General features: G+C 45.9%; 1 protein-coding gene across 1 annotated transcript in view; it reads left to right on the plus strand.

The window, feature by feature from the left end:
• LOC142563296 (venom metalloproteinase antarease TserMP_A-like) overlaps positions 1-22,456 on the plus strand; it is a 65,585-nt gene that overhangs the window by 42,262 nt on the left and 867 nt on the right. The window contains exons 10-12 of the mRNA XM_075673850.1: positions 4,045-4,158; positions 11,459-11,647; positions 17,502-17,610. Of these exons, the coding sequence (XP_075529965.1) occupies positions 4,045-4,158; positions 11,459-11,647; positions 17,502-17,610 (412 nt within the window). The remainder of the gene's footprint in view (positions 1-4,044; positions 4,159-11,458; positions 11,648-17,501; positions 17,611-22,456) is intronic.

Consider the following 22,456-nt stretch of genomic DNA (forward strand, 5'->3'; position numbering starts at 1 on the left):
AGTTGATGCAATAATTAAAGAGTGCCGACAATAGGAGCAGGCCAAAAGCCGACGTGTCTTGAAACTTTTGCCAGACTTCCCAGTACTGCTGCAACGTCGAAGTGTGAAGATCAACCCGCACAGCGGCATGCGTCGCCATCAGAAGACGTGGTGCGAATCGTTAGACGTGAACTGCATGCGATGGCGCCCGAGCTTTCTGTTTCCGTAGTCCAGATGTTATAATATTTTCAGTTCCCCTCGTACAAGCTACGTTCGCCAGGAACTTGAAAGTATTGGTTTATATTCTGTGTGCGCTGTCGCTAATCCCAGAGCTAACTAACGCCCTTCTACAATTTTCACTCCACCCCGACGCTTCTCTCCATGTTATCGCGACCCGACTGAGTGGAGGTCTGCGGACGACCAACCGATATGCGTCACCTGTTGCCGCATTGGTCATGTCGCCCGATACTGTCGCAACTTGTGGCCCTCAACACCTGGCATGCGACCAACCTTAGTCGTTTTGATAGAAACGCCCGCAATATTTCGCCCACCGCCGAGTCTAACAGCGCCGACAACACTGTTAGGAACATGTCGTACAGCCGCTCACCATCGCAGCGCGGACACCAGTCTGGTTCACCGCAAACACGTCGCCTATCTTCCCGTTCGCCACAGCCACATCGCCTTGCGTCTCCTGTGGCTTTTGGCCTCACCCTTTCGGAAAACTAGGAAACGCAGCCCTTGGAAGGGGTGCTGCATTGCCGACTAGTGCAGCAAATCATCTCTCTGTGCCCACAAAATGAAGTGTAATTGACGTTAAAATAGACGGCGTACCTGTTCAGGCACTCGTCGACTCTGGCACGTATCTGTGATGAGTGGTAGCCTAAGCAGACGTTTAAAGAAGCTCCTTACCCCAGCAGCTGCATGAGTGCTACCCCATATTGCTTCTTATCTGGGAGATCTCTATAGCAGAAGATATCGCCATTGGTCATCACCGTATAAGCCTCACCAGTTCTTCTAATCTTACTAAGGCCAATGATATTCCTAACAATGCCTGATAGTTCCTCAAAGAGGAATGCTAAACTAACGCCCCTCTACAGAGTTGGGGTGTTAAAGGTTGCCTGGGTCAGATCCCCTTGGCATATGTATATTATTAATTAGTCATATATGGTTAATTCTTACTCTTCTGAAAACGCTGCTCGTGATATAGGTTCCTTTAGCCTAATTCCTATGGATAAGCAAACACATGCCCGCTTCTCGCAATCAACTTGGCTCAGCAGCGCAAGCGGGGAAGTGTTCAACCTCCTACTTCTTACAAGGTCATGACAGCAGTGTTGCTGCATTGAAGTTGTGCGCGTACCACACCACTCTGCATAAATCGGTTTTGAGGGAATTGACAGTGAACGTCAGACGCTATTCTATACGAACGTCGTACGTAGGACTGATGTGCGAGGCCTTCAAAACCACGGGTGGTGGTTCTCATCAAGTCAACATTTTGAGATGTCTGGTAGATGCCGGGGCGATGTTCCTGCAGGGCTGAGGCTGCCTCGCATACAGCTTTGCGCCAGCATGTTTGCACGCGTATATTTAGAACGCTGTGCGAGGAGCTGGGTAACAACACTAAACCATGCGACCAATAATGCTTCGGCATTAAGACGAGATTGCCACATTGCTGTCGTAGAGATATCTGCAAAGCACAATTAGATTTCTAGTTGTAAACACATGAACATGCATATATAGAATGCAAAAATCTATTTTGATTCAGCAACAATATAGCTTTTATAAATAGAAAATCTCGGCGTTTCATGCTTTTCGGACAGCAACTACAGAGAAATAAAAAAATGCTTGCGTTGACAGTAAATTTAGCCAAGTTACCAAGGATTTTTAGCTTTATGCGCCGGTGACAAATTTACTATGAAATTGTGGACACACTAGGGGAAGTTAGGCTATTGTGTGAAGAATTTATATTTATTAGGTCCTACAATGGTGCACTTCACGCTGCATTTGGCAGCAAGTAAAAACAAAACAACGTCTAAGCGGTTCTATCGGTGACAAACGAAATCTGTGATACCTTTAGGTGATACTGTAGGAACATTTGTAGGTAGCCTCTTTATTCCCCTTCATTATATTTACGAATGCTATTGAATTATTCACTATCATCGCACATTATTAACACACCACGCAAGAATTAACTTATGAACAGATTGTTATTGTCCTCAAGTTGCCACTATTTGAACTTTAGCTTTGATAACAATAAAAATGCAACTATTCACTTACAGCAACCACCTTCGCAATATATTTCACACTATACATACGATGAAACCGAAAACGTAGAAAAAAATACACGGGACATTTTTTTTAAGTACTTGAATTACTCTGTAAAAGCAAGAATTTTTCAATGAGATCACCCATAAAAACCTTTTCTTTTTTCGAGAAGAGCAGGAACGCGGCCAGTTCGACCGCCGCAGTCGTTAGAGAATTGTTAGGCGCCGTTCTGCAATGTGAAAAAGCGCTGATTCGCTATAAAATTGTTTCGAAGAGCTAACGTGCCGTGATTTAATCAAATGATGCCCAGTTTTCCTAGTTGTAAAACTATTGTTTACATGCCACACTTGAGCGATAATTCTACGTTCAACAGATAGCTACATATAGTTATGATGGAGCTGAGTGGTCTTGAAGTGATCAAATATGCAAGCACTTGTACTGAAAATTAGGAAAGCGAAGCTTCATATGGCTAGGCGAAACGATAATGCGTCTGTCCGCGCCCATGTGCATAAAACTGTCATAATCAGCAATGGCTCGAGCGTCGTCGTCCTCTTCCACAGCTACCTCTTTGGCGCCCGCCGGCGCCATTGCGCAGATCCGCTCGTGCTCAGGCTTTCGTCGTCGCCGTCGTCTTCCAAAGTTGGCTCCGTCGCCATTCATCATACAAGTTGGCTTCGTCAGCGCTCATCATTCCTAACAACTTTATTGAGCAGAATCTCAATAAAGTTGTTACCACCACCAGCGTAGAAATTTATATCCTGTGTTCGTAATGGGGAGGCCGCGTTTACGGAGGTATGTGCCATTGCTTAAAGGGGTATGAGCCATTCATTGTCTTACGTGACGGTCTCACGTAATTTGCAAGCAATTTTATTTTGAAAGATCCCACGCGTCTATGGAGGGCTGATGCTGCTATCCTCACCGCCGAGCAAACTCGAGAAATCAAACGTGTGTGTAACCTCATTAAGAAACACAAAGACGTAACCTATAATTGAGAAAGGCTTTCATGCAACGTCTGGATAAACCCTGTGATAAGCACCGGGGCCGCACGTCTCAGCGTCGCTAGTTGACCGTCTGTACGGAGTGCTTGGGCGATTATTTTTTTTTGTTATAGTAGCAACATCGAAACGGGTGTTCTATATACACTCTTTAAAAATGCGTACCAATGTCGCTTATAGCACGTTAGTGCGCACTGCATCTTTTCGCACAAACAGCATCTTCGCAATACTGCATTTACAACGAATCTGGCGGCAAACGTTATAGCTGTACTACAATAATAGTGAAATCTAATTTAATGTGAGGCTATTAGAGCATTTTTGATTCAGCGATGTAGTTTTTTTGTAGTTTGTGATACTATACTCATCGTTACTTTGTCGGAAGTTTATCTACGGAGGATGTATCAATGCGTGAATTAGAAAGGGCAGTGTAGTTATTTCTTCATGTGTGTGCCAGTTCATATCAAGTGGCGGAAGTTATCGGGGTGGGAGGTAAAAAGTAGGCATCTGATACGTTAGCAAAGTCGTTTTCATAGAAAACCACCGTTTTCGTCCTGCCATACGAGCACTGTAGCGATTTCATACGACAGTGCGATGTGTGGTTAAGTACACGTACAATAAGTGAGCCTGTATGAACACGTGAGCTGACGTTAACTGCACACAGCCTACGGCATAGAAAAGATATAGAACACGCTCGCAAAAAAAATTTGCTTTCTGGTCAAGGCTTGTGAGGTCGTGCGCCCTACAATAAATAGTTATGTAAGAAAAAAGGTAAAATGAATTGAATTAGTTTATTATGTTTACCTTACAGGAACAAAGACTAAGCCAGCACTGGAAGATGAGGTGCTGTGCAGCTTTCACAGAGACTGAACACAAATGCGCTCTTCACAGAATGCTCGATTACATGCGGTGTAGCTTTAACAAGGTAAGCAAAAACGTTATGCCCCCCCTGCAACTTTCTTCCCAGCAATTTCTTTGCGACGATCAATTATACTCTGCAACGTAGGTACTTACGCTCAAGTTTCCTCTAGAACTTTATGAAAAATGCTGTATGTGTACTGTAAGATTGCTACGAAACAGCCACCACAGTGTGGCTGCACTGAAGAGGAGGAAGACGACGTGGACCCGCTGTATATAGCGTCGCCATGGTGGCCTTCCGTTAGCTTCCTCTGAATAAATGTATATTACGGTCCCGCTACTGGCAGATATCCGTCGACGACATGGACCGAGAGAAGACTGCATTTGTTACCCTTGACGGCCTTTATCAGTTCAAAGTGATGCTTTCGGTCTCTGTAACGCACCCACCACCTTCGAACGAATGATGGACTCTTTGCTTCTGGGGTTCAAGTGGCCCACCTGTTTGTGCTATCTGGACGACCGTCATCGTTTATTCGCCCACTTTTGACACACATCTAGACAGTCTTTCGGCGATTATTGGCGTGTTCCGCCGCACCGGTCTCCAGCTGAACTCGTCAGAATGTCATTTCGCTCGCCGCCAAATCACCGTCCTTGGACACCTCGTGGACGCCCGAGGCATGAGACCTGATCCGGTCAAAATTCGCGCCGTTACGAACTTTCCTGTTCCGAAGTCTACAAAGGACATTCGCAGTTTCGTAGGGCTGTGCTCTTATTTCCGACGCATTGTGAAGGATTTTGCGACCATCGCACGTCCCCTTACCGACCTCTTGAAGAAAGACGCCCCATTTTCCTGGGGACCTGACCATGCCGCATCTTTTTCGCATCTCACTACTCTCTTTACCACACCTCCAATTTTGGCCCACTTTGACCCGTCTGCCTCAACGGAAGTTCGAACTGATGCCAGTGGTCACGGCATAGGAGCAGTGTTAGCACAACGCCAGCGTGGACATGATCCTGTTATAGCCTATGCCAGCCGACTTCTATCACCCGCCGAGCGCAATTATTCACAGAGCGCGAGTGCCTCGCTCTTGTGTAGGCTGTTGCGAAGTTTCATCCATACTTGTACGGACGCCCCTTCTGTGTCATTACTAGTCACCACGGGCTCTGCTGGCTATCCTCGCTTAAGGAGCACACGGGACGACTCGCTCGCTGGGCATTACGCCTGCAAGGATATACCTTCTCCGTGGTATATAAGACGGGACGCTTGCACCAGGATGCCGATTGTTTGTCCCGCTACTCCGTCGATGACCCGGCGAATGCGGACGCCATCGCTTGCGTTTTCTCTGTGTCGCAGTTGCTTGAAATCGGCAACGAGCAACGCCGTCATCCCTCATTACGAGCCCTCATCGACCATCTGGAGTCAACGCCTGGCGACGCCTCTCTCCGGATGTTTCTCCTTAAGGAGGGGACCTTATACCGCCGCAATCTCGATCCACACGGCCTTGAACTTGTGCTCGTAATTCCATCGCACCTGCGTTCGACTGTCCTCCAACAGCTTCCTGACGCACCCTCGGCTGGACACCTGGGCGTCTTGGGCACATACGACCGTGTACGACGTCGATTCTTTTGGCCGGGTCTTGCCCGCTCCGTGCGGCGCTACGTTGCCGCTTGTGAGCCCTGTCAGCGCCGAAAGAAGCCCTCCACACCTCCAGCTGGATGTCTCCAGCCCATCGACATCCCACCGGAACCCTTTTTCCGTGTTGGTCTAGACCTGCTTGGACCATTTCCTCTCTCGGGCTCCGGAAATAAATAGGTCGCCGTAGCTACTGATTATGCTACGCGATACGCAATCACCACAGCCCTTCCGACAGGTTGTGATACTGAGGTTGCTGACTTTCTGCTCTATGACATCATTTTAGTGCACGGTGCTCCGCGCCAATTACTCACTGACCGTAGCCGCAACTTTCTGTCGGCAGTCGTCGAGGACATCCTCCGCTCCTGCTCAGCACGTCCTACCACCAACAGACCAACGGCCTCACGGAGCGCCTGCACCAGACCATCACCGACATGCTTTCGAAGTACGTTGCGACCGACCACCACGACTGGCATCTTCACTTACCATATGTGACGTTCGCGTATAATTCATCGCGTCACGACACCGCCGGCTATTCACCATTCTACCTCCTATATAGCCGAGAACCCGCGTTGCCCTTAGACAATTTGTTGCCCTCGGCCACACGTTCAGCCACTGAATACGCCCGCGACGCGATCGCACACGCCGACCACGCGCGCCAGCTCGCCCGCACCCGTCTCTAGGCCTCACAGGAGCAACAGAGACGCCTCCATGATTGCCACCATCGCGACGTGCACTTTACTCCGGGCTCTCTGGTGCTTCTCTGGTCACTCATTCGACGTGTGGGCCTTTCTGAAAAGCTGCTGTCGCGCTACACTGGCCCATACCGCGTGGTGCGACAAGTGACCTATGTCACGTATGAAGTCGTCCCCGCCGACCCCTCAGCGTCATCGTCGGCTGCAAGTGACGTCGTTCACGTTGCGAGACTAAAGTGTGTAAAAAATGTGTAGATTAAGCACCGGGACAGTGCTCCTACTGCCGGGGGTGATGTTACAAAACAGCCGCCACAGTGTGGCTTCACTAAAGTGGAGGAAGATGATGTGGACCCGCTTGATATAGCTACGCCATTGTGGCCTTCCGTTAGCTTCTTCTGAATAAATGTATATAGCATTGGGCGACAGCTACACTTAACTATATTTCTACCTCAAGGATTGAAATTTGTCTTGCGGGTCGTAGCTTCCATTCAGCTCTGAGGTATTCTTGTGCTTATATAGTGGAGGAGGGGCGGGCGGAGTCGACACTTCTTTGAATACGCGAATATAACGCTCTAACCAGTTCTAATATTTGTTTCTATCTCTAGTGTTACACCATTTATAATACACATCAGTATGGAAGGGCTTAGAAACGTTAATCTTGGAGATCTGTGAAACTAAACTCTACCTTAAACTATGTTAAAATATGATTTCAGAAATTAGGTAAGACCCTGAAGACTCCATCCTGGTTTCTGAAATAAATATTTCGGTATCAACGTACGTAATTTAATAGCGTTTTATTCAGCAGGATACCTTGCAGAGATGTGCAAAAATTGCCCAGACGGCCCTTGAAAGTGTTTAATTAAAAAAAAGGTGAATAACACATATCTAAAATAGTTATGTTTATGCAGAAGCATGGTTATAGGGGTAGCTGTTAACTTTTTATCGAAATAAGGTTACCTCTTGAAATCTAGACACATGACAAGTGTTTACGAAAAACAATGACTGACAATAGGTATGGCTCATTGCAAAAGGCCCATTTATAGCATGAAAGAAGTCACGAATAATGAAAATATATGTCAAGAGAAAGGAAAACAAGTAATTCATCATTAGCGTCATGCATTGCCACTCATCTGGATATTAACAATTCTTAATAAGAAAACATGACGAATGGCTTGCTGACACGTGGCTTCTTCGCCATGAGATCTGCACACGCTCGGTAATTCAGCATGTGCAATGATAACAAGGTTTGCCATACTACTATGTGAGAACTAGAACTGCAAGGCGCCCACACATGTATGACTCTGAAGTGCGAGGAGGCATTGTTTTCTTATGGTGCATTTTGCGGCAGTGCTGACACAGGAGGTACGTCAGACGTGTTGTCCATTCGTCTACGAATGAAGTACCACAATTACGTCAAATCTTGTACAGAACTTCTTGTCCGCATTTCACTTATCGCATCTTGTGCTCATCCGGCATGATAGCCCAGTGGCCATCGACGGTGTGCTGCGCAACTCGAGCTTGCGGGACTCATACAGCCGGAAGTTACTGTATTCATGTTGGCAGAACGCGAAAACATTCGTGCGCGTAGATTAAGGCGAACGTTGAATATGCAAGGTGGTCAAAATTAATAGAGAGTCCCTGACTACAGCGTGCCTCATTCTCAGTTTGGGATGTAAGCATGAAAAGCACCCCAACTTTTTATTAATTTGATCAATCAATAACTAAATAAATCTGTCAATATATCAATCAATTAATGAATCTATATCGCCTTGTTTATGAGATGGCAGCTGCTCCTTGAGATTCCAGAAAGTTGGTGTGGTGATCACGACACTTCATGCGCAAACTGTCTATCTTTTTTGGAATCGCTCGTGCGAGATACGGGGCTTGCACCACGTTAACGCGATTTTGAGTTGATTGCGAGCATTTCCGGCATCCACTTCTTTGACAAACTGAAAGGACATTCAAGGCTCTTCACAATTTTTCGCAACCGAAGAAAGTATCATTGATTGTACTAGGCGCCCTGTAGTCGCTTTGTGTGTGCCTGAAAGCTATCACCCAACTAGTTATCCCCAGACTATACGTATCAAATCGCTTGCTAGTTGATAGGTCCTTGTAGTTAATTACATTTCTTTAGTTCTGCAAAGGATTGCTTACTCATTAATTTTTAAGGCACCGTGTTTTAAAATGCTTTTAGCAGTAAGCATATATGCGTAAAACACCTCGTATTAGCCCTATCGAGTTTCACTAAAGGCATGTAACTTAGATGCAATGCAAGAAAAGTAAGAAATACAGTGTGCGTTTGTATTATCAACTCTTGAAAGCATTATACAAACGGGAATTTAGGTATGAGATTACATTAAGGAGCCTTCTTGCACTAATAACCGCGCTTTTCTAAAATTCTATAACGCCAACTTATCAAAGCACTCTAAGAAGCCGGACAAGTTATTTTGAGGCATAAAATACTATAAATCCCTCACACTCGTTTCTTTACTATAGGCTTGGAATTTGCTTCTAGAAAGGATATCACAACTATTGGCAGTCGACGCTTGTCCTCTTCACTGGAATTCTCATCCGGTGTGAAGCTTCCTTGTTGTTACCTTAAGATGTTTATTGCCTGGTGAAATACGTGAATTGTTCTTCCTTCATGACATTGTAGTGATGAAGACGGGGTGTTCGCATGAACATACTCGCCGCGTATTGATGGTAAGGATTGATGGTAAGGATGATGGTAAGGTATTGTTGTGTGTGGAAAGATACGCAACAATATTATGACCTCTATCCCAAGAAAGCACCCCTGTGAAACTGTTTTTATGCCCTTGATACAAAAATAAATGAAAGGTTATTCTGAAGGATTATCGCACATTATTTTTTTCAGGTATGCTTTCAAGGTGTCTGCAGACAAAAAAGAGACCTGATCCCTTACTCCAGGAAAAAAGGCGGACGCGCGCTTCTGCGATAATTTTTTTTCAGAATCTAGAACTCTCACTGACGAATACAATAATATTTGAAAAATTACCTGTAACGTACACGATATATGAACTATACTTCAATGTGTATCAGTACCTTTCTTTCCCGTAATGAACGCTGCGTTACGCACCTGCATAATGCATATGTTGAAAAGCCTCACTTGTTGAAGGTACGACAAGTGCAACACGAAGTCCACTGAAAGCGCTAAATAGAGGACAGTGCTTCAAAAGTGCACTTGGTGAATAAAATTATATGATTTCTAATGTAGCCATCTTAACAGCAAGGTGTTGCCTATCAACAAAAAGTGAATTAGCCCTAATTTTCTAGCTTCTATGCAAAATAAATATTTGTTTATTCATATTTCTTTTTTCTGCAGCTATGAAAAAAACATTGTTAACAATCAGATTCCTTTATGGAAATGAGCAGAAAAGGGAGGAAATTACTTCCGCTACAAAAGCATCTATAATTAGGAGGTGCTTCAGCAGACAGTTCAAAATTCCTTAGGAATTGAAAATGTGATCACTATACTTCAGCGAAAGGGCGTCGATTGAATAGCCGAAATCAGGAAGGCTATAATTTTAGAAAGTGGGCTATGCAAATAGGCAGCCAACAGTGACACCCACGGATAAAGCAGCGGAAGAACGCGTGTTGTCTTGCTTGAGTGGTCATAAGGCTCTTTTCATTCAATGGGATTTAGTGAAATGCCCGTGAACCGATATTGAGCTGTCTTGCTCGCAAACGTTCTCACCATTGCCACTGCCTCCCACTAGTTTACACTCACATTGCTTCCAGCTTGCACGCGGCTTGCACAGTTGCCAGAACAGTGCGAAAAACACAGAGCAGCATATACGACTCCCACCGTTGTAGACAGGAGGTGGCGGTCATCTAAAGACTAACGCATTGGTGTTTCATTGGAGATGTTCGCCCCCCAAGAGCGACAAATTCCTCTTGATATTTGATCCCGTGTGATAACTACTCTTAGTCAGGCAGCTAGAGGACTTCAAGTGGCTAACCGTAGAAATGAATTAGAGGGTATCGGAACAATGTAAAAAAGCACAAAAAAGAAGCAAGGTTGTGTATAGGGCGTAGAACATGTCGTTCACAAGTAAGCTCTAACTTTGTGAAAGAAGTGGCACTATATATAAGCTAACCACGATGCAGCGGCGATATAGCAAAACAATATATTTTAGTTTGCCCATTGAATGTTCGCTTCTGGTAGGTGCTAAACATATGAGGTATGCGGTACCTTCTAGAGATTATTTATATTTCCTGCACACGCAAATCATATAATAAGAATCCAACAAACAAAGACACGAAGGACAACACAGGCGAAATTACTTGTATTGACTAATTAAAATAAAGAAACTATAAATTATAGGAATTGAAAGTGGATGGACAAACAACTTGCTGCAGGTGGGGAATGATCATACATCCTTCGCATCGTCCTTCGATCGTTCCCCACCTGCGGGAAGTTGTTTTTCCATCCACTTTCGATTCCACTGGTTTATTATTTCTTTATTTTATTTAGTCAGTACAAGTATTTTCGCCTGTGTTGTCCTTCTAGTCTTTGTTTGCAGATTTCTTATGATATGATTAACAAATATCGGGCCCCTCGGTTAACCAACTTCTTTCTCGTTCTGTACACGCAAATGTTACACCTGTTTCACAACAGATTACGTACAATGAGAACATAGTGTTATGGGTTCACAAATAAATGATACTATTGAGACAGATGTCTCATAATAAAAACAAAAGAACGTGACATTAATATTTTCTTTGGTGCCGGAGACGGGCTCATCATCATGGTGCCGGAGACGGGCTCATCCGCAGCAGCCTGCGTTGCACCGGCTCTACAAAAGAGCAAGCTATGCCGTCTCCTGGGACATGCAAGCTCTACCGCAACAGAGCTAGCAGTACTCCACCTTGCTGTGGACCTACTGGCAGAGGAGCTACGTACGAACGACTCCGGCAGCTATCTTCTGCGACTCCAAGCGGTGCTGCTTTGCCTGCAAAGCCCTGACAAGGCTAGCCTTGGGGTTGCACTGCTCTCCTCAAGACTGGCGGCCCTTCAGGATGCAGGAAGCTTACTCTTCCTGCATTGGCTACCGGCGCACGTAGACATCACGGGCAATGAAGATGCAGGCACTCTCGCAAGCAGGGCCCACCACTCAAGCGACCCCCTCAGCCCTGCTGTAACGGCCGCGGACTTCACACGACACAGGCTGCGCCGGCACATCATCGCCTGCCATCCAGATAAACGGGTATTCCTGGGACGGCCTCCACGGCCTCTTCCAGAGCATGGCCTCCCACGAAGATATACTTCGTTGCTTCTCCGACTACGGGTTGGCTGCTACTGAACGGCAGCCCACCGGCACCGCCTCGGGAAAGCCACTTCGCCAACCGGTGCCTCCTGCGTGACCCAGAGACTCCGGAGCACCTTCTGCTGGCCTGCCCTGCTCACCTGCAGCACCGGGGCCGACTTCTGCAGGAGTTCTCCCGCCTGGGGCTCCCATGCTCACGACAGGAAGACATTCTCTTCCCCAGTCGTAATCAGTTATCAGCCTTCCTAAGTGTCTTAGGGTACCTCGATTCGTCGGGGCTCTCGGTGAGACTCTAGGAAATTTCTTAAAAGATGAATAGCCTAACGGCTATTCGCCACCTCGGGCCTCCTGTTCCGCCTCAACTTCGCTTCTGCTGGGCCACCTCCTAAGGTCTATTACCAGTCCACTCCTCCGGTTGAAGCCACTGGGTCTTCCTGGCCGGGCTGCTCCGCTGCTGCCATGGCGACTCTCTACCTTTCTCCCTCCTTCTATCTCCTTCACTCCCATATACCTGCCACTACTGGCACTGAGCCGTGCTTCTGCAAGGGTTGCAGAAGATAGCGCCAGCCTTTCCTCCTTTCCCCACAAGAACCACCGCTTCTCTCCATTAAGTCTATGACGATGGCGTTTTCGATATTGTCAACACTGTATCGGCTGTTCCTCGTAAGGACATATCAAAATCCTTAGCTTCACTATCGCTTTACGGCAAATACATATCAGACTGCCTCTGTAGTGACAACTGCGCCTTCAGATGACTGACCGCCCAACTTACAAAGCAAAACGAAGGTTTAAACTGTGAATGCTTACGATTGAGCTTTCTTGCCTTGCTGTGTAGCACTAAGCAATTGATACCTCTGTGAATTGACGAATTCAAAAACTATGTGCTGGTATGCTATATTGATGACATGCTGACATCTGTAGTCTTTGAGTGCCTCAGATCTCAGCTTCATATATAAGACTCAACGTAGGCATTTAAGTCAGTTTGTCTTAATAAAGAATAAATGGCAAATATAGGATAATATTGGCGTTCCTAGCTAGTATATTGCGACAAGACAGCAAGAGATTATTGAGAAAGGCGTTTCAGAAAGCTCATGGGTCTAATGATTACGGCCAAAAATTATATTTCTAAGAACGAAGTCATGTAAAAGTCAAATAACTCTCACCGTTGGTTGGTTAGCGCGTCCTTCAAGTACTTATGGTTGTATGTGGCGCGCACTTCATCTGCCTCGCTGACTTCCTAGCTACAGAGCCGTGACTGCAGATAGCAAAATTCAACGCAGCGCAATCTATCCTGCTGCTCATGCATACGCTCGAAGTTTATGATACTCTAGAAAGAAAGTATTTGAAATTTTAATGTGCCAGCTCCATTGTCATTAGGTAGTAGCAAATCATGAACTGGGATAGTTAGGTTAGACTGCTGCTCTATCATGCCAGACATGCAGCGCGGTAGTTGAGCAGCGGTAGATAGCCCGTTTGGAGGCCGTTGGGTTCTTGGCTCAAAACAGCATATTCGCACGAAATTATTTGTTATTTTATTTAGATTAAGGTGTCTTTGAAAAGTATGTTAAAGGTCTTCTAGCTCCAAACTAGTTAGAGCAGGCAAACAATATGTTGGCCTAACTAAAAGTCATCTCCACTGGAATTCCACCTATAGTATACGTATTAGCCTGCACTTGGGGCACAGAAATCTAACCATTGAGCTGCCGCAGAGTTTTCTTCTATGATAATTTTCATGAAAGGTTGCGTCTCATCGTCATCCGGGTGTTCGTATGCATGCTTGTAAACAGGATATCAACATGTGTAATATTATTGCAGAAAAAGACGACATTCAATGTTGCAAGCTCACCGGAAGTGGTAAGACCATGCAAACAACAAACAACCACGAACAGCCATAATGAACAGGAATGCCTGTTGAAGGCACAAACTTGCAATATAAAATAACAACCAATGCAGACCCCTAGTTGTGAACTGAGGCATATTTAGCACGGGCGACAGTGGCTCCAGGAGGCGTCCACTGAAGTGGAAATTTAAAAGTATTTGAGTAAAGTGTGTTTGTGAGTGGGAGCCTTGACTGTCCTACGGAAATAAAAGTAGAGTTTTCGGGACTACGCGAGCTGTTGGTTTCCGAGGTTAAAGGGAGCATCAATCCAATTAACACATTGCACTGCAATTCTGGAGCAGAATAATTAGAATTGCCCGAAGCAGTGATAGAGGAAGTAAAACAATGTCGAGAAGAACTAACATAGGGAACCCGACAAGTATCATGATTACCATGCCAGTAAAGACAATTGACCGCACTCTTACGCCATTGCGAAAGTATTCGGTGCAAATATAGTCACCCGCCGTGGTTGCTCAGTGGTTATGGTGTTGGGCTGCTGAGTACGAGGTCGTGGGATCTAATGCCAGCCACGGTGGCCGCATTTCGACGGGGGCAAAATGCGAAAACACCTGTGCACTTAGATTTAGGTGTACGTTAAAGAGCCCCAGGTGGTCGAAATTTCCGGAGTCCTCCACTACGGCGTGCCTCATGATGAGGAAGTGGTTTTGGTACGTAAAACCACATAATTTAATAAAACAAATATAGTCGCATGACTGGTGTATCAAAGTTCGCCCAGACCGACGCCACAAGGATATCTAGCGTGTCGCATGCAGGCGTTCAAGCTACGCGGAAACGTTCTGCTACAGCTACGCACAGGAAAGCTTGTTGACGCAGCCGTGGCCGGAGATGATGGTACTCAAAGTCAGGCAAACGCTACGATAAAGCTCTGTGTCATTGTTTCGCCTTTGCAGTCCGCCTCATCGCAACGTGTTCGAAAGTTTGTTCGATGGAGTACGAACGTCATTGTCGTTCGCAGATAGGCTACGTGACATACACACACGCTTCTACGATTGTGTAAAACTCAGTCGCAGATGTCGTTCTTCTCACTATTGTTAGAAGCCAACAATTGCACATGTCGTAAACTGGTGCAGAAACGCAGAAGAAAAGCATACCACCGTCGCCGTGCGATCGCTGTCACCGCCTTTGTCGTCTTGCTGCTGTCGTAGGCTGGAATGAAACCCACAGCTGTTCGGCGTCCAGAAACATGCTTCGATTCAATCTTGTGACGCTGCGCTGAACCACAAGTGATATAGGCTAGCCATCTATTCGCAAAAGGCTTCGAATAACATCCACTGTCACGGAGCACCGTATTTGCTTAATCTTCAGCTCTCTAATACGCTCGTACGAATCAGGGCTCCTATAGAAATTAATTTGTGGCGACCTAGAGTCCTTCTTTATTGGGTTACTATTCTGCTTCTAAAATAATAAATTCTCCGAGGAAATCGCGCATATAACGCAGTTTTTTTGTGCTTAAAGCAAGTGTTATTATGAAGAGTTGGCTGACACCTAGTTTTATAGAGAAGCAGGCCCCGCGTCAGAAACTGTCTAAACGAGGGCTGTCGCACATAGCCCGCATCTGTGATTCGGCAAACACGCAACCTCAAGAAATGTAATTCACCAAATATTATTCCGTGGTTGATATTAGTCTACCGTGAACTGATGACAAAACCTAATGAGAAAACTTGCGTGTACTGCTGTACGAATATACCCATGCACCATAAGTTCAATGTTTATGCACTGAAAGACACCATGGCTGAGAAAAAGGCTACGCAAGTTCTTGAATTTTTGTTTCTTGTTTCCGTGCATCGCATATTCGTCTTTAAGAAGTAAAAATGCTCAACTGATTATTTACTGGGATCCTCCTATTCATATTGCAGTTAACCGCCAGCTTGTATTTTTAGCTACTCTTGGAGATCATCATTGGTACTTAATTTTTATGCTTAAAGAGATCGTTTCATTTTCATGTTATGTTTTTTTTTGCAATTTAGTTGTCCGGTTTTCCTATTTTACACACCTGCACGTGTTGCCATGCGGACTTCCTACGAAAAACAGCGCGAAGAAGTTCAGTCACGACTTTAATAGGAAAAATTTGTGAAGGTTGTGTTTCTGTTATATTTTATGTCTGAGACCATCATTGAAGTTTTCGGGGTCACTGCTCTATGTTGAGCTGTTTTACTACCGGGTGACCTGTGGAGTTCGTTAAGCAGAGAAGGAATAACCCGAGCGGGCAATAACCGTATGTCATATTTACTCATTCTACTCACCGTACATGAACTCACTGTGCTTGCTAATATTTCTTTCGTAGTCTACTCGAGGACGGCTCCCTCATTTACTATCAAACCAAGGTCAAATTGCTAGATCTACATTGAAAAAACATTGAAACCAAACCAGTGCAAATAGATTTAAAATTGATTCCTCTTTAGAAGCAACCAGTTTAGCCAAATCTTGAAATGTAAGAAGCAACACCTGAAAATTTGCTTGTATCCCGACTGCACAGTGCAAACACTTTGTCTAAAAAAAATTCGTTTATTCAGTTAAGCGAAGCTTTGCCAGGATGGGAAGATATGACTGAGGTGACTCTCACAGCTACACGAGAAGCAAATGTCATTTCTGTTGCTGTAAAAGGTACGACCACGTCGAAAAGGAAGTGGAAGCATGTAAGAATAACGTCATAGCAATAATATTTCGGGAAGCACTCGGGGTGCCTCGGCAGGCTGTTCATTAGGTAAAGACACTGCCAAGGAGCCACAAGTATCGGTTTTCCACACATGAGACAGCTGAGTAGATTGGCGCCTTCTTAATAATAATATTTGGGGTTTTACGTGCCAAAACCACTTTCTGATTATGAGGCACGCCGTAGTGGAGGACTCCGGAAATTTTGACCACCTGGGGTTCTTTAACGTGCACCTAAATCTGAGTACCACGGGTGTTTTCGCATTTCGCCCCCATCGAAATGCGGCCGCCGTGGCCGGGATTCGATCCCGCGACCTCGTGCTCAGCAGCCCAACACCATAGCCACTGAGCAACCACGGCGGGTTTGGCGCCTTCTTTAAAGAACAAGCAGGCACTGAATAAAATTTGAACAAGCTGGTGAAATCTCAGCATTTGGGTCTACGCACAGACACGCACACGGCCGATAAGAAGAATTCTCTCATCCACTTCAAAAAAAAAAAACTTTCACGATTGGAATTTAATACAGCCGATAATGACTGCAAAGGAACCAATGGTATCACAACACACTGCGATATTTGGTAGATTATTCCAATAAAAATCATCGACGGGAAAAGGGAGGGCCTGTAGGTGTTAATGCTGCTTAATGGTTGATTAAATGATTTGGAACGATTAAGTCTCAATGAGACCTTCAGGGGTTCATGCAGATAATGCAATCCTGGTGCTCGTATAGATAATCGGTGCTCGTGTATCGTGTATGGGGCCGACAAGCGCGAGTGTGCGCGTGATTGGCGCGCGGGTCACGCGAGATCAGATCGAGGTGACGGGGCACACGGGCTTATCGGGGCGGGACAGCATGGGAAGCTTTCACCTGGCACTGCTGATCGAGCGCCGGCACGCGTCTTGGCGTCATTTGTCCTTACCCTGTGGGAGAGAGGTTCCCCACGGCTTCCAGCGTTCCCCTCGGAGACAAAGCACCCCTGGAATACTGTCGCAACCGGTCCTTTCCCTGGCTTGCGTTACTGCCACAGCGAACTTGTGGAGCTCCTTTGACCCAGACGCCGCTACGACATTGCTGTGGCTCCTAATAAATTGCTGCGGTTGCAACTGTGAGTGCAGCAAAGCCTGAACTGAGGTTAGCAGCATTTGTTCGTGAAACCTATATAAAGTACCGTTTGTATTTGTTCTTATATGTCTGGTGCCATATGTACTGCCGCGTGTTTAAATTTGTTCCTCAATGTCTAGTTGATTCTGTTGATTCCTCGGGGCATCTGGCTGAGCTGTGCCCACATATTTGCGGCCAATTTTGGCGAGCCTGCCACGATCGGCTTTGTCATCTTGCCGACAGCTAGACGTATGGGACGAGCCCGTGCATAATGAAAGGCGGCGCACGATCGCCATGGACAATAGCCTAGCTGGTGCCGCTATCAAAGAGTGGGTTCAAGCGGAACGAATCATAGAGAGGTACGTCCGCGCTCAAGCTCATGAAGGTCAGAGCGAGAAATCGGAGCAAGCGGAAAAGCGAATACAAGCCGAGGAGCGCGTTTTGCAGCTGAATCTGAAGTCTCGAGAGCTGACAGCCAGTTCTAACGCGGACGATAACACTATCGTCGGCGTCGAGACCGTAGCGTAATCTGTACAGTGAAAAAGACGGGGATGAGCATAAGCTTCTGGTAGGTACCAACAAGTCTACTCATCAAGAACATTGATTTTTGCAATAAACATGGTTTTACAGCGCAGCTGTCTAACGCCCGTTGCTGCCTTGAGCGTCGGTGTGCTTGGGGTAACAGAGCAAAGGAGCACAGTGAAGGATGAAAGAGCGAACGCCGTGTGCAACGGGGGGATGAAACACGGCTATAGTGCAGAGAGTGCGAGGAAAGCATAGTGCCGCCAAAGACGAGCTCCGTCGCGACAACCGCTGTGAGATAGCGCCAGAGTAGCGTGCCTTGGTCTGTGCGCCGATGACGCTAACGATAAGGCATGCGGCGAGCGCATCCACCCCTATCATAAATGGAAACAAAGCGCTGCATGAACGCGGTTCTATTTGAGGCTGCTGCTGTGCACCTTGCCCACGCGTTACCCGCGCGCTGCCTCTCGCGCGGATGTGTCGCTGAAGGACTGACTGTCATATCTAGCAAACACATTAGAAGCGAATTTCCATTCGACTCCGCACTCCCGGACCCCTCCCTTTTTATGCATGGACTAACATGATGGGATAACTGGCTTAGCACTGACGTTATATTGCATATAAATGCCTATTTCCGTCGTTTGCGCTTATAAATGGCCATTTTTGCTACTAGCACCTTGAAGCGCTTTTATGGGCGCATTTAGATTGAGGTTGTAATTGTACAGAAACTCCAGCGACAACTATGGCCATGGGCGTCGACGTCGTCGCGAGCTTTTGCGTCACGCCCAAGTGCAATAAGGTCGTCGCCACGCGTGCCATATGCTGCTAGTGTGAGATAAAGCGGACGAGGGTGAGCCGGAAACGATGGTGGCATCATTCACGACGTCTAGAAGCACGCGCAAGTTGGTGGGGGGGGGGGGAAGAGCAGGGGAGCGTGCGTCTTCCCTTATAACCTACCCAAGGCTAGAGATGAAGGACATGAGCGCGCCATGAGTGCCCGTTGAAATGCAGGGCGACACGAAAGGGATTTCTGTCAGCGCTCCTGGCGCTTTCCATCACACTATCATTGTCACAGCGAGCGTTCACGGTCATAAAGAAAGGTTTATTTATGTCTTCTTTTTTTTGCGGGACATTCTACTTGGTAATTTGCAGGCGAATTTTTACAGCAATTTTCACGGCCGATCAAATTGGGCACCATACTTCATGTCGTTGTCTAATTATTCGCGAGCGCAATGAACCTGTCGCGTTTCGGCCGAAATTCTTTCTTTTTGTTTCTTTCGAAAGCAGAGTGGCTTACATATTTCTGCAAGGGCTAGTAGCCTTAACAGACACTGCTACAAATGGCAACGCACCTCGCAATATGACTTAGAAAACATGCGCTTCCGTAGACAACGTTTCTGAAGAGCCCTCACCATCTTCCTGATATTGGCTGGTCAGCATTCTCGGAGAAAAAGAGCACGGAAAGTATACTTCTACAGCAGGGGACATGCAAGTCTATCTTATATTGCAGGCGGGAATTCGATAGAGATAGGTGCAGAATTGAGAAAAGTGTCCCGCGGGCTGCTGCTTGGAAAGACTTTTGACTTATTAATGCATTATGAGTGTGTTAGACGGAATCATGGAAAGTTCGCTGGAACAACTGCCGACCATAGTTATGTGGTCGCCCTTTTCGGCTGCCCCGTTTCTTTTGTCGCTGTGCAGACATAACTCGCCAGGATGGCTCACCTGAACTTTTTAGCATACCAGAAGTTAACTCGGCTATAATTAACTCGACAACAATATAATGTGCCTATCGCACGGCTCGCCCTTGCAATTCAGCCGATTTCCTACGGTGGTATATATTTGGTGGTTGTTCCACTTGCTGCACCAGTATAAGCAAAGATGTTTGGCTAGTGAATATAAACTACACTTCCTTGTAATCTCAAGAGAAACGTATTAGTCGTGTTGCCTACACTACACGGCTTGGCAAAAAGAGTCCTCTAGTCTGCCTAGGAAAGCCCGATGAAGCACCGGGCTTTCCTTTTGTCTCTTAACGCATACAAAATATTGCAGCTGTTTTCCAAGTCTGCCATGTGAATGCTATGCCAATTTTCTTACAAAAAAATGGGCTATGCGCATTCAATACAAAAGATAGGTCCCTACTGGCGAGAAGACTATAGTCCTACTTTCGGCCGCTAGAGGACCTAAAATAATGCCGTAGGCGCCTGTTTTGTGCCCCTAACACCCATATTTTAGTGCCCAGTATCCGCGCTCTAGTTATAACATATGAAATGGGAAAGTGCGTCTCCCTCATCACAAAACCTCCCTCTGCATGCAAGGGCAGAGGCAGATTTCCTCTTACTGGTTCAATATGTTTTAGTTACCCACTCGCGTACTAATCTCAACGGTTGCTCTACCTTTGTGGTTAGAATAAGGTGTTGCTGTCTTTTCATAAGGCCGATATTGCACAGAATGGACGCTAAGGGAACCTGCACATCCGTGTTTGTTTCCTAGTTAATGCTTTTTAAGGAAAGATTACCAGATTAACGGTCCTTTTTAATATCGACGCTTCACAATGAGCGTAAACGTTTTAGTGAGACACTTTCTCGCTGTTGATTATTTCACGCCACCCTAATTATTCTGTCGTGATCCCATGGGGTACAATATTTTGTCAGTGTGGCGCGCTTTTCCGAAAAAATCGATATAGAATTTGCCGCGCGCCTTAAACAGGCAGTTCGCGTACTTGCACTGCAAGAAAACAAATTCGGAGCTTTTGAATTTGCGCAGAGTCGGAACGTGTAGTTTCTGAGAACATGCCAGCCGAAGGCTAAATATCACGAAAGACACACACACACACACACACACACATTCATATATATATATATATATATATATATATATATATATATATATATATATATATATATATACTACTGTGACATTGTTTGACAAATTTCGAACTAAGAAAATGTCGCCTTGAGGATGGCGACGTGACGGCAAAATATTATGCGCTAACTGGAAAGTGTGTTGTGTGGAGCCACATCTGCTCTTTGGAAACCTGTCAGCCTCCGTGAGACCGCAAATTATCTTGGACGTGTAATTTCTGATACAGCGCTGAAATGGCAGTTTCGTTAACAGCGCCATCAGTCGCCGCTGGCATATTCATATGGTCATCACAGCCTGTTTTGGCTTGACGTTTCTGTACACTGTGACGTTGGCGGCAACCTTAGAATTGAAACATTTGGCCTTTTGTTATTTTTCAGACTTGACGTGATAATTTTGTCTCGCCAGATAGCTCCGCACAGCGACCACAGTGCACTTGAATGTACTAGTTCAAAATCTGCACGTGACAGGATGTTAGGCAGTGTGCTTTCCGCTTTAGAGACAGCATGACACAAAAAACAGGACATCTCGAATTCTGTCTACCGAATGTCCTAAAATGGGAAAATAAGTATAACTCACGCTATGTCAGAGCCGAATGGATATTTAGCATTTGCGCTGTAATTCTACACACATCTGCAGATCGGTCATTCTCAACGAAAATGTCCATTTCTTAATAAAAAAATTAAGTTTCCGAATTTGGATGTTAGATGTCGATGGAGTGCATTCAGGATGACTTACGTGACATTTTACATACGAAGGATGAGTGTGAATGATTCGCTGTTTAAATTTATAATCTATAAGATAAACAAGGGTGACAATAACATTCCTTTCAAAGTTGGGTCAAATAACGGAGATGACACATGGCATAGTAGAGGAGCCCTTGAAGCACAGATTAAAATGAAAACGGGACAGCACTGAGCCTTTCCATGATGCCGGTGGCGCAAGCATCGCGATCTATTCCTGATCTCAAGTTTTCACTCTACGCCGACGACATCACTCGTTGGACGACTGGCGGCTCCGATGGAGAGATTCAAGACACTCTACAGGCCGCAGCGGATGCCGTCTGTGGCTCATGCCGGGGCTATGAATCTCACATGCTCCCCTCAAAAATCCGAGCTACTCCTGCCATCCCACGGGGGGGGGGGGGGCCGGAAAACACGTGTCTACTAAACAGGTCACCCTAAACCACATCCCTGTTACTAGAGTGGACAGACTCCGGGTGCTCTGTTTACACATTCAAAGGAACCTGCTCAACACATACCTTACATACACTCCAAGCCCCAGTCGATCAGATCCGGCGCCTTCTAGGGCGAGTCTCCAATAAACATGGCGGACTAAAGGAGGCCAAACTTCTCCGCGTGATCCGGGCCTTCGTTTTCAGTAAAATTACATTCACAACACCTTATCTACATTTCGGTAAATCAGAATCAGGTAAGATCGGCACCCTTTTACGAAAAATATATAAATTCGCTCCGGGGGTTCACATACGTACCTCCACTGAAAGGCTAATGCTTACTGGCACCTTCAACACACTTACTTAATTCACAGAAGCCCACCACACATCCCGATATAACAGACTTTCTAACACCGTAACAGGTCGATACATTCTACAAACTATTTCGATCACTCCGGCACCCATCATCCAGAATAAATACACCCTTCCACATCACATACACGAGAACCTCTGCATTGCCCCTCCCCCCCCCCCACT

The sequence above is a fragment of the Dermacentor variabilis genome, chromosome 11 (assembly GCF_050947875.1).
Source record: "Dermacentor variabilis isolate Ectoservices chromosome 11, ASM5094787v1, whole genome shotgun sequence".
Classification (NCBI taxonomy): domain Eukaryota; kingdom Metazoa; phylum Arthropoda; class Arachnida; order Ixodida; family Ixodidae; genus Dermacentor; species Dermacentor variabilis.